This window comes from Monodelphis domestica, chromosome 5 (assembly GCF_027887165.1).
Source record: "Monodelphis domestica isolate mMonDom1 chromosome 5, mMonDom1.pri, whole genome shotgun sequence".
Taxonomy (NCBI): Eukaryota; Metazoa; Chordata; class Mammalia; order Didelphimorphia; family Didelphidae; genus Monodelphis; species Monodelphis domestica.
This window is the reverse complement of record NC_077231.1, coordinates 105,091,061-105,109,198: the sequence shown is the minus strand read 5'-3', so window position 1 is coordinate 105,109,198 and position 18,138 is coordinate 105,091,061. Positions and strand designations below refer to the sequence as shown.

The 18,138-nt window shown below is 35.2% G+C and overlaps 1 protein-coding gene across 1 annotated transcript in view; it reads right to left on the bottom strand.

Moving 5' to 3' along the window:
- Positions 1-11,556, bottom strand: part of SYT10 (synaptotagmin 10) — an 83,650-nt gene extending 72,094 nt beyond the window's left edge. Inside the window, exon 1 of the mRNA XM_001375190.4 lies at positions 10,375-11,556. Within this exon, the coding sequence (XP_001375227.1) occupies positions 10,375-10,522 (148 nt within the window). The 5' untranslated portion in view covers positions 10,523-11,556. The remainder of the gene's footprint in view (positions 1-10,374) is intronic.
- Positions 11,557-18,138: the final 6,582 nt, after the last annotated feature.

Here is an 18,138-nt window from a genome sequence, read left to right as displayed (position 1 = left end):
TGTCCATTAAAAGCCCTAAATATATTTAAACAGTAGAATGTCCTCTAGAAATCCTTAGGACCTTGCCATTAAGGAATGGTATGTGATAGGACTAGTATCTATGAACGATATAGGTTAGGTCCTTGCCTCTTCCTTTCCGAAACTCTTATGATAGTAATTAGTTTTCAAAATCTTTCCAAGGATCCAACTGACTTATTTGTGTGAGAGTTTCCTAGTCACCAAAGAGCATAAAAGGTCTTGCCAACATGCAGTAAAACTACATCTACTTCACAGATTTTTGAAGATCATGAGAGTCATCCACAGTATACTTGCCTTGCTGCTGACCAGAACTATTTCCATATTGTGGGTCATGAGGGGTGGGTAGGTGAAGGAAAACTATGAGCTATTGTATCCTTGTTAGAACAAAGTAAACCTTTAATTTATGCTTCAAGGATCGAATATCAATTTCTGCTGGGCATTTAAGGATCTTTGCAATTTGGTCTTTAATGATTTTTCCATTTTTTCACATATTACTATGATTGAGCAATGCCTTCCTTACTGTTCCCTACACCTGACATTCCATCAACTATATCCATACCTTTGCACTGGTCTGAAATACTGTCCCTCTTCACTTCTTGTTTGACATCTAGAGAAGCTAGAGCTTCAAGATTCACCTCAATCATTACCTACAAGAATCCTTTCCTGTTTCCATGGTTACAATGCTCCAGAAAGATATCTGCAACTTCTCCATTTTCCTGTCCTCATTCTCTCTCAAAAGTCCTTCAAAACCACTGCTCTTCTTGTGAAGAATGGGGGAAACCTTTCCCCTCAGCCCTGAACTTGTGTTAATTTCCTCTCTACCCAAGTCAAGAAAACTATAACTCCCAGGGTTTTTGTGGTCAGTCATTGCCATACCATACTTAATATATACTATAAATTAATACAAAATTATTTCAAGTAACATTCTTTTTAAATTATATGTCTACTTCCAATATGTATGTAGGTGAGTATATGTGTATACATGTATAGGCACATACATATACACAAACACACACAAATACAAGTTTTCCCTTTTAAACAAAGAAGGTAAAAAAACTTATTTTTCTAAACTAGTTTTTTTAATTTGTTTGTTTTTTAACAAATGTGAAATGAGATTTTTGACTCCAAAGTGTGGATATTTGAGTCACATATGAGATTCAATCACTACTCATACTCCATAAGAACACTTTCATACTGGGCAAAATATATTTTTGTTCATGTTTAGGCAAAGCCAGCATACTAAAAGAAAGACTTAAAATCAAATGGGCAAAATTACCTAAATCTGGTTAGGGCATTCAAGTTAAATATTAATGAAATTATATAAAAAGAAGTAAGTATTTAATGGTGATGATTAGGTTGGTCCTACCTAAACTGGGAATGGCACAAATACTGAATATATTATAATCCTCTCCTTCATTACAATTTACAGGATATAAAAGGTCACCTCTGAGAACATACAATTTAACTCCTTTTGATCTTTTGACTATTGTCATTATAAAATTAACTAAACTTCTGATATTTATTTTCTATTATTTTAGAATAGTTTATCCATTATCACAACAAATTAATCAATCAATAAACATTTATTAAATACCTACTATGTGCCAGGCACTGTACTAAGTATTAGGGATACATAAAGAGGCAAAAGCAGTCTCTGCCTTCAAGGAGCTTAAAATCTAATGGGGAAGACAACATGCAAACAAAATACATATGATGCAAACTATGGGCAGGATGAATAGGAAATAATTAACAGGGAAGGCACTGGAATTAATAAAGGTTAGAGATGTCTTCCTGTAGGAGCTGGTATTTTAGTAATTACAAGGAAGCCAAGGAGGTTAGTAGGCAGAATGGATGAGGAATAGCCAAAGAAAATACCTGGAGCTGAGAGAGTTCTTATTCATGGAAGCAACAAATTGGTAAAAAATCTTCATAACAAAAACTTTGACATAGGTCTAATTACTCAAATTTAGAAAGAGCTAAATCAATTGTACAAAAAAATCAAGCCATTCCCCAATCAATAAATGGGCAAGGGACATGAATAGACAATTTTCAGAAAAAGAAATCAAAACTATCAATAAACACATGAAAAAATGTTTTAAATCTCTTACAATCAGAGAAATGCAAATGCAAAGAACTCTGAGGTACCACCTCACACCTAGCAGATTGGCTAACATGACAGCAAAGGAAAGTAATGAATGCTGGAAGGGGTGTGGCAAAATTGGGACATTAATGCATTGCTGCTAGAGTTGTGAAATGATCCAACCATTCTGGAGGGCAATTTGGAACTATGCCCAAAGGGTGCTAAAAGACTGCCTACCTTTTGATCTAGCCATAGCACTGCTGGGTTTATACTCCAAAGAGATAATAAGAAAAAAGATGTGTATACAAATATTCATAGTTGCGCTCTTTGTGGTTGCAAAAAATTGGAAAACGAGGGGATGCCCTTCAATTGGGGATGACTGAACAAAGTGTGGTATCTGTTGGTGATGGAATATTATTGTGCTCAAAGAAACAATGAAGTGGAGGAATTCCATGTGAACTGGAACAACCTCCAGGAATTGATGCAGATTGAAAGGAGCAGAACCAGAAGAACCAATGTATACAGAGACTGATATACTGTGGTGCAATGGAACATAATGGTCTTCTCTATGAGTAGTAATGCAATGATCCAGGACAATCCTGAGGGACTTATAAGAATGAACCCTATCCACATTCAGAGGAATATCTGTGGGAGTAGAAACACAGAAGAGAAATAACTGCTTGATCACATGGGTTGATGGGGATATGATTGGGGATGTAGACTCTAAGCAATCACCCTAGTACAAATATCAATAATATAGAGATAGGTCTTGACCAATGACCTGTGTAAAACCCAGTGGAATTGTGTGTCGGCTGTGTTTTGGCTATGGGAGGGGGTGAGGGCAGGGGAGGGAAAGAACATGATTTTTGTTATCCTGGGAAAATACTCTAAATTAATCAATTAAATAAAATTTAAAAAAAAATTTAACTGTAAATTCAGTTCTTGAAAATTGAATATTTTAAAATTTGACCCCCAAATAAAAAACACCTGCAGATTCATATCTGTTTATATGTGTCTGTCTGTTTGCATCTGTGTGTAAGTTTATTTCAGTCAGTGGAAATAGCCAGTAAAACTTTTCCTAAAAGAAATCAAGTCAATTAGTCAAGGAGGACTTGGGAGAGTGTTAGTTGTTTCATGTCTGTCTTTGTAAATATGTGTTTTATTCTGACTGTGTATGCAAGCTAGGATTTCTAAAGGGAAAGCTTCTGTGTTTTATGATCTGCTTTTAGAACTTTTTTCTTTCTCTCCCTCCTTGTATTCTTTAATGCTAAGGATGTCTGGAGGACAAGAAAGCAAGAGTGAGAAAAAGGGTTAAAAAGAACTTGGGTGCTAAGCTTTAAATACCTAAAATGTGCTTGAGATGATTTGCATAAAATCAGAAGTACCCTATAATGAGTTTTGAGGTGATATTCCTTAAACTTTAAGTGAAATCATTTTATCAGGAGAAATAAAGACTCTCCGAATGCTAGATTTGTTTTTTTTTTTAAACAGCCAAGAAAGCAAGATTATTCTTCTGCATTAAGACATTTAATTGGATGTTTCCCAAACACTGAAGTGAAATAGAAATTACTCTCTCATATTGACTGGAGATTCTACTGGAAGTTATATGGCTATTATCCATTTAAATAGTTAAGAATTATTTTTGTCTCCTCCCGTAAGAGGAAATTCTGTTATTCCCACTGATAAATTTTCAGAAGTTAATTGTCCTTTAAAAGTTTTTTTATATTTGCTAAAATGCATCTAAATAATTTTGGTTCTTCTATCTTGTGAATAGTAGAATTGGGAATAATTCAAAAGTTTATATTGCATACTAATATCATAGAGAAGAAAATAAGTAAACTAAAGATTAGAGATCTATTAGTCAGTTTAAAATGCTATTATAATAAAAAATATTGCTAGGAGAATATTTGATGGAAATTTTACCTTCAGGAAGTATGGAATTTCATATGCTTATATTACTGGGGACAATAGCACTAAAGATTGCAGTTTAATTTGAAGGTATTATAAAGTAGAAAGTATACTGAATTAGCACTGTCCTGAAATCACTGAGTTCCTTCTGAAAATCAAATTTGAACTAAATTTAATTGTGTGTGCTTGAAAAGAACACTAACTGGGATAGATTAACATTTAATATATGACTGCCACTTTGGCGATTGTGCATTGTTTAACACAGAACCTGGAATATGATAAGACATCTTTGCTGTGTTATTTTATTGATTAAATATAAAAGTCTTGCACTGGATAATTCTGCATGGTTTTCAATATGATATATATATATATATGGAATTTTGTTAATTATATGATCTTATAAAAAGTTATTTCATATTACCAGTTGAATTACTATTGACAGAATTAATGCCTGACATGAATTTGATTAGTCTCTCTTGGAAATAGTGGTTGAATGGTAAATTCTTTTAAAATCTGGATTCCTTTGGGTTACTGATTATACTGTTATAGTTCTAAATAGTGAAAGAATAGTGTAAATTGTTTGAAACTGTCCTTTTTGGAAATGTAAAAGGTTTAATACTGTTTTTACATTGAAAACACAAGTTCTTAGACATCTGTGTCACAAGAAGTTTTGTAAGTGTTGAATTGAAGTGAAGTGAAGATTATTTGAAACATGATGATGAAAGCATGTAAAAGGAGAGAAGTCTTGAATTAGAATAAGAAAGAAGCAGGTTAAGGAACTTTACTCGAAGTCCATTTGAACATTAAAAGGTTTTTAATTAAAGTCCATTGGGAGAAATGTAATGTGTAAGTTCTAAACAAGTAGGGATGTAAGAAATTAAGGCAGAAAGAAAGTTGTAAACTTTGAACAGTCAATTTGACTATAAAAATTTGAATGTTTTTAAATGTTAAAATAAGTGTTCAGCAAAGGTTAATTTATTAACTCTCACTTATTTTGTGATTTCTTCAATTGAGTTTTAAGAACCATCTTGGTTCCCACTGCAAAAAGAGAAACTTTTTCTGGGTAAAAAGGAGGTGAAGTCCAAGCCCTCCTAAGAATTCCCAGATAGATGAATAGTAATAGCATGGGCAAAATTCTATCAGTTAGTTCCATTATTGAATGGTGAGACACAGTAAGGACTGAAAAAATATTGGAAAAAGAAAAGTAAGAAAAATTTATAATCACTATGTGGAAAAGCCAAATGGCAAAACCTTGCGGAATTCCTTGATCTCTTAAGTTTTCAATCAGTGTGAACAAGGTCACCAGCCCTGTGGGGCAGGGGGGAGGGGGGTTGGAGGGGGAATAGCTTGTTTGGGTTGTGGAATTTCTAAAACACTGTACTGAGAATATAAAATCTGTTCTAAATGTAGAATTATTTTTAGTGATTTATTTTTATACCAGGATGAGTTTATAATTAAGAATAAGAGAAGAGAACTAAGTGAAATCTCTCATATGTGTGTGAACACTGGCAAACTTTTATTATTACTGTTTACTCTATGAAAACAAGCTTAATTGAATTACCTAAGCTGTGGTTATTGAAACTTGTCTTTGGAGGTAAAAGCTGTTGGGACTGTAATTATTTATTATTTTGAGTTTTGAATTCAGGTATAGTTGTCTGATGGATCATTGTCATCATATGAGAAAAAGTCAGAAGTTACACATGAAGAGCCATCTCCCAAACCCCTTCTTTACCCTCCCTGACCCCTAACCCCAGGAGTTCCTGTCACTCCCCCTCCTGACATATGCCAGGAGCCATAATGACCCTAACACCAGGAATTCCTGTGCACTTCCCCTACCACAAAAGTGTATAAAAAGCCTGCAAGCCCCAGTCTCGGGGCCCAGCCATTTTTAGAGTGCTGAGCCCAAACTGCAGTTTGTTTAATAAACTCCCTCCTGTATGTTACATTGTTGGTCCTTGTTTCATCCTTGGCATCAATTAACTGGGCACTTCACTCAGAAGGAGCATGATCCTGAATTATTATAGGTGGAGGTCCTTATTTGGGAAACGTTGAGGAGATCATCTCAGCACAGCTGAGATGGGAACCCTTCTGACTTCTCTTAATAGCAATGTCCCCACCTGATTATTCCTGAGTCTGACTGTGAGGTGGAATTGTTACTGTATGATTGATTGTCAATTGTGATTCTTACCTGAACTCAAAGCTAAAGATTCTAGTATACTTGTGATGAATCACTCAATGCTTTTAAAGCTTATGCCTAAGAGGAGCAGTTTTGATATTGTTTAATATTGCCCCTGCTTTTTCTTTTTTAAAGCAAGTTTCTATAATCAGAGCAAGTGTTTAATAGACGATATAAGAACAATGCAAATATGTAAGCTGTTTTCAGTTTGAAAGCATAGCCATTCCACATCCCAAACAATTAAAGTAAATAAGCATTTGGACTTGTCATCTGCTTATTAATACACAGTCATGTATAAGATTAAGTCCATCTGAAAGTGTTTAACAACTGAACATCTTTTACTACACACAACTTATTTGGTAGGCATTGTTCTCTATATACAATTGGGAATTGCTTAAGTGTTTCCATTTCCCACTCCAAGTTTTTGTTTCAATTGGAGTACAGTCAGTCTCTGGGAAGTTAACTCATTCGTATAGTCATTGAACCAGAAGGTACAGAAATTTATTTGCAAAAATGTTGTTGCTTTTTTTTTTTATTATCGAATTCTATCCCTAATAGCATCTAATCAACCCAAAAAGAAATGGAGTGGAATAAAAACTTTGAGAAAAAAATAGGCTGGATAATCCTGAATGTTAAATGTAAATGATTCTAATGAGCATGTAAAATCCTAAAATCTCTAAATTTTAATTTATTTGTTCTATTGTTAATAAGTTGAGAACCACAGGTTGAAGAAGAACAATGTTTAAAGTTGAACTAATTTATATTGAGATTTGCCTTGTAAAATATTTCAGCAATAATAGCTAAGGAATCTCTACAAGTAACTTGGAACTGAAGACTCAAATCTACTAGTGAGACCTATCCCAAGATGTCCAAGAGAAGATGTTTTTAAAGATAAACCAACCACATAAGACATCTGAAATATGAACTAAAATTTGTGGAAATTGGCTACAAAAATGCAAATAGACTTGAAGTTAGTTAATGTTGATATTCATTATTGTATTGGTTTGGTCTTTTACTTCATTGCATTTGTCTGCTGATTTCTTTTTCTATTCCTTAATGGTTTCATGGATATCCTATCAAGGATATTGTGTCAAGATACTCATAATGGATTGTGACCAAAAATTATGTCTCACCAAGTTTTTTCAAAAAAAAATGGGGAAAGAAATGGGAGAAATATTAAGGGTTAGCAAGTTTCTAATGTCTTTTGAGATGTTTATAATTACTTTGGAATATCAGGATTACAACTGGAAATAACTTTGCAATGTTCTGGCCCAAGTCAGTATTCCCTGAGGAGTGACCATGTTTTCCTTAATCTCACTGAAGTTGCATTTTAGTATATTCCAAAGGAGTGACAGTATATGCTGGATAGAAATTTCCCACAATCCCTAATCCTAAAAGATTCTCCTCTCCCTTTGATTTGAAATACTTACATAAGCCTGTACCTTCCTCCAGTCTGGGGGGGGGGGCGGGCAGAAGTCCTTGTATCTATCCAAACTGTATCCCTTCCCCCCAACCAAATATGGATTTTTAATTCTCAGAAAAAAATGAACCTCTTTGCTACAGAGCTGTAGGCTTGTTTAGTTGAATGTCATTTTAAATTACTTTAGTGACTCTGAGGCCATGCTACTTCTGTGTTTATGTTGTATATTCATAATCGTACATTTGCTGTTCATAAGCATCATGCAACCAGCTGTCCCATGTATTTCTGGGTGTTTAAAATGTATAGGAGAAATGGGGAAAGTACCCTAAACTGTGTTTCTTAAAAAATAATCTTAATCTTGAGGCAGGTAGGTGGTTCAGTGGCTAGAGAGACAAGACTGGAGTGGGGAGGTCCTCAGTTCAAATATGATCTCAGACATTTCCTAGCTGTGTGACCCTGTGAAAGTCACTTAATCCCAATTGCCTAGCACCTAATGCACTTCTACCTTGGAACTGATACTTAGGTTCTTTGACAGAAGGTAAGGGCTTTAAAATTTTGTTTAATCTTATAAAATATTTTTATAACAGCAATTAGATATGATTCAACAATATACCTCAGGAATCATTACCTCATTAGGTTGTTTAGATAGTGCTAAGGTATAGAAAAAAATTTCTTTTCAATATTATTGTCATAGTCATGAATTTTAGGTTAATAATAATACTTATGACCAATTTGTCTCTTAAAAACAAAAGATAACTCAATTCTTAAAGGATTGCCTTCCTCCTTTTCCAAAGGGTATCAAAATTTACCTAAAATGATCATACTATTTTCAGCTTTGAGGTCATGTTTTCACACAATCTGATACTTTAGTGCCTAACCTCAACCAATAGGAACATCCCAGGGGTAGATAGGTAGGATGTGATAAGGGAGGGAAATGTCCTTACAAAGAAGTCTTCACAGTAATTTACTTCATCCTGTTCTTTAACAAAGCCCTTTGAACAACAACAACAAATTGCTCTGGAGAATGGTGCTGCAAAAGCTGAGACCCAATTTGCCTCTTAATGCAAAAAGTAACTTTCAAAATTTCAAAGTACTAATCCATAAGCACCAGGCAACTTTGTATTTTATGGGGTTATCTTCTCATTCTCTCCTACTTCCTTCTATGCCCCCGCACAACACAATTTGCTCTACAAGTTCTGCCTTATTTCACTGGATCATACATCAAGTTTTGAAGGGACCTCCAAAGGCTATCTAATCCAACTCCTTCATTTTATAGATGAAGAAACTAAGGCCCAGAGAGGTTAAGTCAACTGCCTTTGCAATGACACTGGCCTCCTTATTGTTCTTTAAAAATCCCCTTACTTGTGCATTGTCTCTCCTCCTCATCTCTACATTTAGGCTTCTCTCAGGCCCCAGCTCAAATCTTCCCTTCTACAGTCTTTTTCCAAACTTTCTCCCTTAATACTAGTGTTTTTCCTTTAGGGCTAGCTCCAATTTGTCCTGTAGATACCCTATTTGTAGATAGTTGTTTTCATCTTATCTTTCCCGTTGTACTATGAGCTTCTTTTTAGCAGTAATTCATTTTGTCTTTATTTTTGTCACTACAATGTAGTCCAGTATCCGGCACATAGCAGTCACTTAATAAATACTTACTGACTTCTCTTTTTGATTTGCCTGTGGTTGGTCCTGGATGGGATTGCAACAGAAGTGAGATTTGAACCTGGATTCTCTGATTCTAGAGTTAGTGCTTTTTCCCACTGCTGTCCCTTGCTTGTCCTTCTACTAGGGCTCCTGAAAGGCTAGACCAGGAGTCAGACAACCTAGGTTCTTATTTCAGCTCCATCATTTACCATCTACGCCTGGATATGGAAGTGACTTGCATCAAGTCCACTTGGTTACATTACACCTGATCCTCAATCTCCTCTGTAACCTAGAGGCAGTAGCACCTACCCTGCTGGTTTCTATGAAGCTACAGTCAAAAGCAAGTTAGTTAGTGCCTGCGAATATCTTAAAATGTGAAAATCACTTTTTGAAATGTAAATCACTATTATCGCTGTAATACATTACCTGTCCCTAATTCCCTTCTGAGTCCCTAAAGCTACTTTTCTCCAGAGATTGGTTACACTCAGAGGCAAAAAGAGTGCTCCCGGGGCTCTGCGATTTTGGAAGGATTTTTGTTGTTGCGGCTATTGTTGTTTGTATTGGAGCGTTCTCTAGTTGCATACCTATGGCCCCTCTGCTTTTATCCGAGAGGGAGAGAGGAAGGAACAAAGTTCAAACTTCCCAAACCTCACCTCAGAGTACAATCTGGGCAACAACCACTGCACTGGCCTCCAACCCGTGCTCACACCCGCTCTGGCAGGAAATCATTTTGACAGCTCTAGTTTGAGTCGCAGGGGGGAAGGCACGAAAGATGTAAGGAAAGGGGAAAGCGGCACACCTCAGCCAAGCAGTAGAAAATGAACCCTGAAGAAAAGTAGGGGGGGCGATTTAATTCTGGCGAGAACTTCCTAGGAAAAGGTTGGAAGACAGTGAGACTTAGAAAAGCTCAACCGCAAGACAAACCGCGAGCAGATGTCAGAAGAGAATACAGAAAGAAAGAAGGAAACCCGAGCCTGGGGAGGGAAGGCAACAAGCAGACCTCGGAGTTTGGAGACAGGGAGGACAGAGATGCTGAAGGAAGTAGGCAGAGCCCTCCCGTCCTCCGGCCCATTTTTTTCTTTCTTTTTTTTTCTTTCTTTCTTTCTTTCTTTCTTTTTCTTTTTTTGTTACCTGTGTTGTCTCCACCCCGGTTGGCTTTATCTGGGGGGAAGATGCCAGAGCATTTCTCCCACTCCACCTGTCCCGCGAAGCAGAGCTCCGCGACGATGTGCAGCGCTTCCTGGCAAAGGCTGCTCAACTCGTCCTCGGAGAAACTCATCTTCTTCCTTCCTCTCGCCTTCTTCTCTTTGCTCTTTTTTAAAATTGTATTTAATGGGGTTTTTATTTTTGGTCTTTCTTTTTCCTAATTTTCCCTCCTCAAACTCAGTCTGTTAACTCCTTTTGATTCTTAAGCCATCTCCTGGCTGGAGTTTGACTGGCTGGGAGCACTTGGGAAACCCATTAACTCCTATGAGCCCCAAATTAGCCCCATAGCGGGAGAAGAGGAAAAGATTGATGAGGGAGAGATGCTGGAGCCTTCTTTAAGCTACAGAGATTTGCATCACTTCTCAGGCTCCTAAAGAAATCTAGGAGAAACAAAACAACAGGGGAGAGGAAGGGAGACAGAAGGAAAAAAAAGGCAGACCTCCACTTGTAAAAAACAATGCTCCCCTCCCCTCAATTTGCGCACTGACGCTCTTCCTGATTGGCTTCTGGGAGAACATCCAATAGCAACGTAGCGCAATTGAGTAGGGATCCTCCTAGCCTTCCTATCTGGGATAGGTAGTAGCAGAGAGGGAAGAGCATCTGCTGTGCTGTCGAAGTGCTCATCTGTTTCTGTTCTAAGCTTGGGGCGGGGTTTGGGTTAGCTACCCCTGGGGACCCTAAACGCCCCTTCACCATCCTTCATCTGTGTGTGTATGTATGTATCTAAGGGTCCTTGGTTATTTATTGACCGAGATGGTGGTTGGATCAAAGAACTGTTTTTATATGGCATTTCTTTTATATAAAACCCTGGAACAAATTTTAATTGTGAATTCAATTTGCCGAGTTAGTAGACTTTTTTTTTTAATCATTGACTCCATTGTGCTTTGACACAAATTCTGATTCATTTTTCTGCTCTTAAAATTTTAAGGTAATGTCAGGAGATTAATGTTTTATTTGTATCATATGCCTTGCACAGAGTGTTTGATAAAAGAGTATTAATGAAATACTTTGGGCCCCCAAGTGGTACAGTGTACAGAGGGCCAGGACATTTCCTGAGTTCAAATGTGACCCCCGACATTTAACATCAGTGTGACTTTGGACAAGCCACTTAGTTTCCCTCAGTTTTCTCATCTCTAAAATGAGCTGGAGAAGGAAATGGCAAATCACCCCAGTGTCTTTGCTAAGAAAAAGCCCAAATAGGGTCACAAAAAATCTGACCCAACTGAACAGCAACCTTAGACAATGAAGAAATATCTCAAACCTTTACAGCATTTCTCTGAGAAAGGTCTCATTTCTCAAGTTGAGAACTGAGTTACATTTATAAAAAAAAGAACCTTTCCTCTGGGGAAATTGAACACTAACTTTTGCCCCTTTAATTGGCACCCGAAGACAAGTTGAATTTTAAAAGGGAGAAAGTTGACATTTTAAGATTGAAGTTACAAAATTTCTTCTCCCCCTCAACACACAAACACATGCACGCACACACATTGAATAAGAATGCAAACAAAACCTCTTTATCTGTAAATAAATCTCTTTAGATGGTAGGGTAGAGGAAAAATAGTGGCACAGGAAAGTGAACATGTGTACTCTGCAACCATTCTAAAAATCTTATGACTCCTGGCTTCTAGAAGAGGTACCTCTTGCCCAGAGTAAAGTCAGAATCCTCCAACTGGAAAAGATTTCACTAAGAATAAAAGGGAATAGTGGGAGGAAGTGGAGGCTTTTTAGAGGAATCAAGAGCTCTTAGAAGGCCATCTCTAGGCCTTTCTCTCCTGGAGACTGCTAAGGGAATGGCTGGCCCAAATTGATAACTGGTCAAAGGACATGAACAGATGATTAAAGATATTCATAATCATGAAAAAATGCAGTCACTATGGAGAAAGACATAAAAATAACTCAGAGGTATTACCTCAGAAATGATACCTTTCAGAAAAGATAAATGCTGGAGGGGACGAGGGAAAATGTGCACAATAAAACTGTTGTGAACTAATACAATCATTCTGGAGCACAATCTGGAGCTGTGACCTAAGGACTATAAAACAGTGCATGCCCTTTCCTCCAGAAACACCACTGCTAGATCTGCACACTAAAGAGATCAAAAGAAAAGGGGGAAAAATGATATGTACAAAAATATTTAAAGCAGCTCTTTTTGCATTAGCAAAGAATTGGAAACTGAGGGTATGCTCATCAATTGGGGAATGACTGAGCTAGCAGTGGTATATGATTGTGATGGAGTACTTTTATACTATAAGAAATGACAAGGGCAAATGACAGACAAACATGGCAAGACCAATATGAGCTGATGCAAAGTGAAATGGGAAAAACCAGGAGATCATTGTACACAGTAACAGCAATGTTGTAATGATGATCAACTGTGAAAGACATGACTACTCTGATCATTCCATGATTCAAGACAATTCCAAATAACTCATGACAAAAAATGTTATCCATCTCCAGAGAAAGAACTGATTGAGTGCAAATTGGAGCATCATTTTCTTCCTTTTTTTTTCTTTTTGGTTTGTTTTGGGATGTGGCTAATATGGAATTATATTTTTTATGATTTCATACATATTGTTTGCCTTCTGAATGAGTGGGGGAGGGGGGAAAGGGAGGGAGAGAACCAAGAACTTAACATTTAAAAAAGAAAAGAATATTTAAAAATAAATAGAATTTATTCTGAAACATGCATGCAATTTCACAGTGTTTATAGAATCATGTTTATAGAAATTTGCTTTGTAAGGAAATAGGACACAATTGTAACAAAATCAGAACTTTTCCTCTGGGCTAAGCCAAAAAGTCACAGACTGAATTATATGTATACCAGGGGGAAAAGTCCCTCAGCTCTGTTTGATTTCAGAAAAAAATCCCAGATACCTTATGGAACAGCCAATCATTCAACAGAATTCCACATTATTCACAGGGTATAATCCAGTGTCAAAGTCAACAAGGTGGAAAATATTCTCTTCAGAAAAGAAATAGCCTAATAGGAAGAATGAGTCCATGGCATCCTGTCATTACCTTAATAAGACCATATTCTTACCCTTGCCAGGTACATACATTCCTCTGTAGCATTTCTCAGATCACACAACTTTTGAACAGCTCATGACATTTCCCTTGAATGATAGAGTACTGGCTTCACAATAATTTAAACATTTTTAGCTAAATTCAAAATTAGAATCAGATCAAATTGAATTCCCATTTTTTTTACTCCCTAAATCACAGCTTAGCACAAGGTATGGTTGTTTATCTTATTGTTGCAATAACATTCAGTTAAATTAAGCCACAATTACTAAAAACATTTATCTTTAGTATTCATTACGCATGAAAGATCTTCCTAAAAGGGGAAAAAACTTTCATTCTTATATATGTGTATATATACACTAAAGATAAATAAAATAAAGATAAACCCAATTCAAATTCCACAGATTTATGTTTAGTAATTTAATTTAGTGACTTAGATTTTACAACTTTCTCATTAGTCATTTTTTAAGCTTCTTTCTCCACAGAATTGATAGTATTTTTTTTACCTTTCCAAATAAAAGGTCCCAAGGAACCTGGCAAGTCCTCAAAGAACTTCACAGACAATTAGAATTTACAAGATCATTTGAATTTTTCCCTCACAACTGTCATTATTTGTTTATTTCATTTATTTTTTATTTTATTTTTTAAAACAAAATTTTAAATTAAATTAAAAAAATAAATTTAAAGCAAAATATACCCCATTAAATATTTGATCATTTTCTTAGACAGAAATCCCCTAAGGATATCACAGAGGGAAGGGAGTTAGAAGTGGAAAAAAAAAAAGCAAAATAAATAGGGCAGGAGGATTGAAAATATCAAAGATTCCAGGAGAAACAAATCTCAGACCTTTCAAATAAATAGATAAATCAACATAAAAAGGTAACAAAAGAAGGAAATATGGCTTCCAAATCTATTAAACAAGATCAGGCATCTATGAATCAATACTGCAAAATGAAGGAAAGAGATCTAACACTTGATATGACACAGAATTAGGTAGAATTTAAGAATATGAAACAAAACCACACTGTTTCCTAAGCAGTGTCAAAGAGAAATGACTTATGGAAGCAGAATTTATGTTCTGCACAGCAAAAATAACAAGCAGAAAAGAAAAACTTGATCTGCAATGGGAAACTTCACCAAAGAAACAAAATAAAGAATAGATTGGGATGGCAAATATACAGAAACAAAAGGCAATCTAGATGGAAAAAACAAGCTATAAAAGAAAATATCTTCTCTATGTCAGCAAAACATATGGATCTAGAAGACAGGATGCATAGGGACAACCTAAGGGTTTTCAAATACTCAAGACCTTCAAATGCAAAGGAAAGAATATTTGAATAATGCAAAGCTATTCTGTTTTCACTATAAAAGGGAGTAGGGGGTGGACTAATGTGTAGTTCCTATGTGTTTTGGCAGGTAGACTCCCAAGTACTGTCCGTAGTTACTTAAAATGAAATTTCTAGTTCTCTTTCTTCCTGCTGATTAGTACTCTAAAGAAATGGTGATGATTTATATGGATTATTTCATATTTTGCAACTTTGCTGAAGTTTGTAAATGTTTTAATTAATTTCTTAGTTGATTCTCTGAGGTCCTCTAAGTAAACCATCTGTCATTTGCAAAATGTTGTATGCTTATTCCTTCTATTTCCGTTTCTTGACTTACTGTGATAGCTAACATTTATAGATCAATACTGATTAGGAATGGTGATAATAGACATTCTTGCTTCACCCCTAATCTTATTAGAATGGCTTCTAATTTATCTACTTTGCGGTTGATGCTTGTTTAGTTTTAGATAATATAATTTATCACAATAAGAAAAGCTCCATTTATTCCAGTTCTTTCTAGTATTTAAAACAACAACAAAGCAGAAATGGATATTGTATTCTGTCAAAAACTTCTTCTGCATCTATTGAAAAAAATATATGATTTTTGTTTTATGTTATTGATATCAATCAACAAACATTTATTAAGTGGTGCCAGGCACTGTGCTAAATGTAGCAAATACAAAAACAAGCAGAAGATAATCCCTGTTCTAAGAGTTTATAATCTAATGAGGGAAGAAATATGCAAACATGGCAAGCTATATGTAAGATAAAAAGGAAGTAATCCACAGAAAGCAGGCACTACAATTAACTGGGGTTAGGAAGGGGCACCTAGGTGGTTCAGTGAATAGAGAACCAGACCTGGAGATAGGATGTCCTAGATTCAAATCTAGTCTCTGACACTTCCTAGTTGTGTGACCCTGGGTAAGTCACTTAACCCCAGTTGTCTAGCCCTTACCACTCTTATGCCTTGAAACCTTGGACTAAGAAAAAAAGGGAATGATTTAAAATAAATAATAAAATAATTTAGTCTTGTCAAGGGTGGAGGAAAAGATAGGTACTTAAAGGATGGTTAGATGGTTCAGTGGCTAGAGAACCAGGTCTGGAGATAGGAGGTCTTTGGGTTCAGATCTAGCCTCCCAACTATTTCTAGCTGTGTGACCCTGGACAAGTCACTTAACCCCAATTGCTTAACCTTTACCACTATTTGGCCTTGGAACCAATACTTAGTATCTGTTCTAAGACAAATGGTAAAAGTTTAAAAATATATAAATACATAAGACATGGTCAGTTATGCTCATAGTTTTCCTAATATTGAACTAATCCTGAGTTCCTGAAATAAATCCATGGTGAATCATCTCTGCAATGTCACCATAGTTTCTTTGATAATATTTTATTTAAAAATTTGCAGCAATATTCATTAGGGAAACTGGCATATAATTTGCTTTCTTTCTTTATTTTGTTCTCCCTGGCTTATATATCAGGACCATATTTGTTTCATAGAAATAATTTATTAATCTATTTTTCAAATAGTTTATGTAGTATTAGAATTAATTTTACTTCAAATATTTGGTAGAATTTGCTTAGAAATCTATCAAGTCCTGAGTCTTATTTTTCCCTTAGGGAATTTATCTGAGTTATTCCACTTCTTTTTCCAAGTTGGGGGTCATTAAAATGTTCTATTTCCTCTTCTATTAATCCGGGCAATTTATATTTTTACAAATATTCATTTCAATAAAGCAATCCATTTTAGTGACATGTATTTTGGTAAAATAGCTCTTAATAATTGTTTTTGTTTTATCTTCATTGTTGGTACATTCATTGTTTTAATTTTTGAAACTAATAATTTGGTTTTCTTTTTTAAAAATTGGTGTAAGAGAACTTACTTGTGCAAAAATACTTATAGCAGCTATTTTTGTGGTGACAAAGAATTGGAAACTGAGGGGATGCCTATCAATTGGGCAATGGCTGAACAAATTGTGGTATATGATGATGATGGAATACTACTGTGCTGTAAGAAATGATGAACAGGATGATTTCAGAAAGAGCTGGAAAGGTCTACACGAACTAATATAGAGTGAAATAAGCAGAACCAGAACATTGTACAGAGTAACAGCTATATTGTGAGATAATTAACTGTGAAAAACTTAGTTACTCTTAGCAATACAACAGTCCAGGAAAATTCTGAAGGACTTGTAACAAAGAATGCTATGTACCTCCAGAGAAACAATTATTGGTGTTGAAATGCAGATTATAGCAAACTATTTTTCACTTTAATTTATTTATGTTTTGGGGGTTTGGGAGTTTTGGTTTTCTATGAATATTCTCTTACAACAATGACCATTATGAAAGTATGTATTGCATGAAAATATATGTATAATCCAGTCAACTTGCTTACTGTCTCCTAGAAAGGAAAGGGAAGGGAGAGAGGGAGATAATTTAGATTTTACCATTTCAGAAATTGTATGTTGAAAATTGTTATTACATGTAATTGGAAAATAAAATATTTTTTAAAATCCAGTTGCTCAATGGTTTACCCACTTTATGTTTTTTCCCCTCATAAAACAACTTCTAATTTTATTTATTAGTTCAATGTGATTTTTTCTTTAAGTTTTATTAATTTTTCCTTTTCTTTTCAGGTTTTACATTTCGGTATTTTGTTGGGGGGGGTTAATTTGTTGTTTTTCTTAGGGAGTTGTTTTTTGCTGCATGCTCAATTCACTGGTCAGCTCTTTTTCTCTTTTATTGTTGTAAGTGTTTACACAAAAGTATTTTAAGTATTGCTTTTGTTGCATCCCACAAATTTTGGTATATTTTCCCATTATTGTAACTATCTTTAATGAAATAATTGACCCATTTTTTGCCTTTTTTGCCTTTGACACACTCATTCTGTAGGATTAAGTTGTTTAGTTTCCAAGTTGAAATTTATGCTTGGAATGCCCATTTTTAAATGTAATTTTATCACACTGTGGTTAGAAAATATAAATTTAACATTTCTGCATACTATATTTGTGAGATTTTATATCCTAAAATTTTGTGAATTTTTATGAAGGTGTTAAATATAGATGAGAATAGCTATTACTACTTTTCTATTCAACATTCTCCAGAGGCTGATATTCTATCCAACTTAAAAAAAATTCTATCTATCTCCTTACTTTCTTTCTTGTTTACTTTATGGTTAGATTCGTTTAGATCAGAGAAGAATAAATTGAAGCACTATTGTGATTTATTATGGTTTTACTACTTTCTCCCCATAATTCATTTAATCTTTATTTAAAGAATTTGAATACTATGGGGGGGGCAGCTGGGTAGCTCAGTGGATTGAGAGCCAGGCCTAGAGATGGGA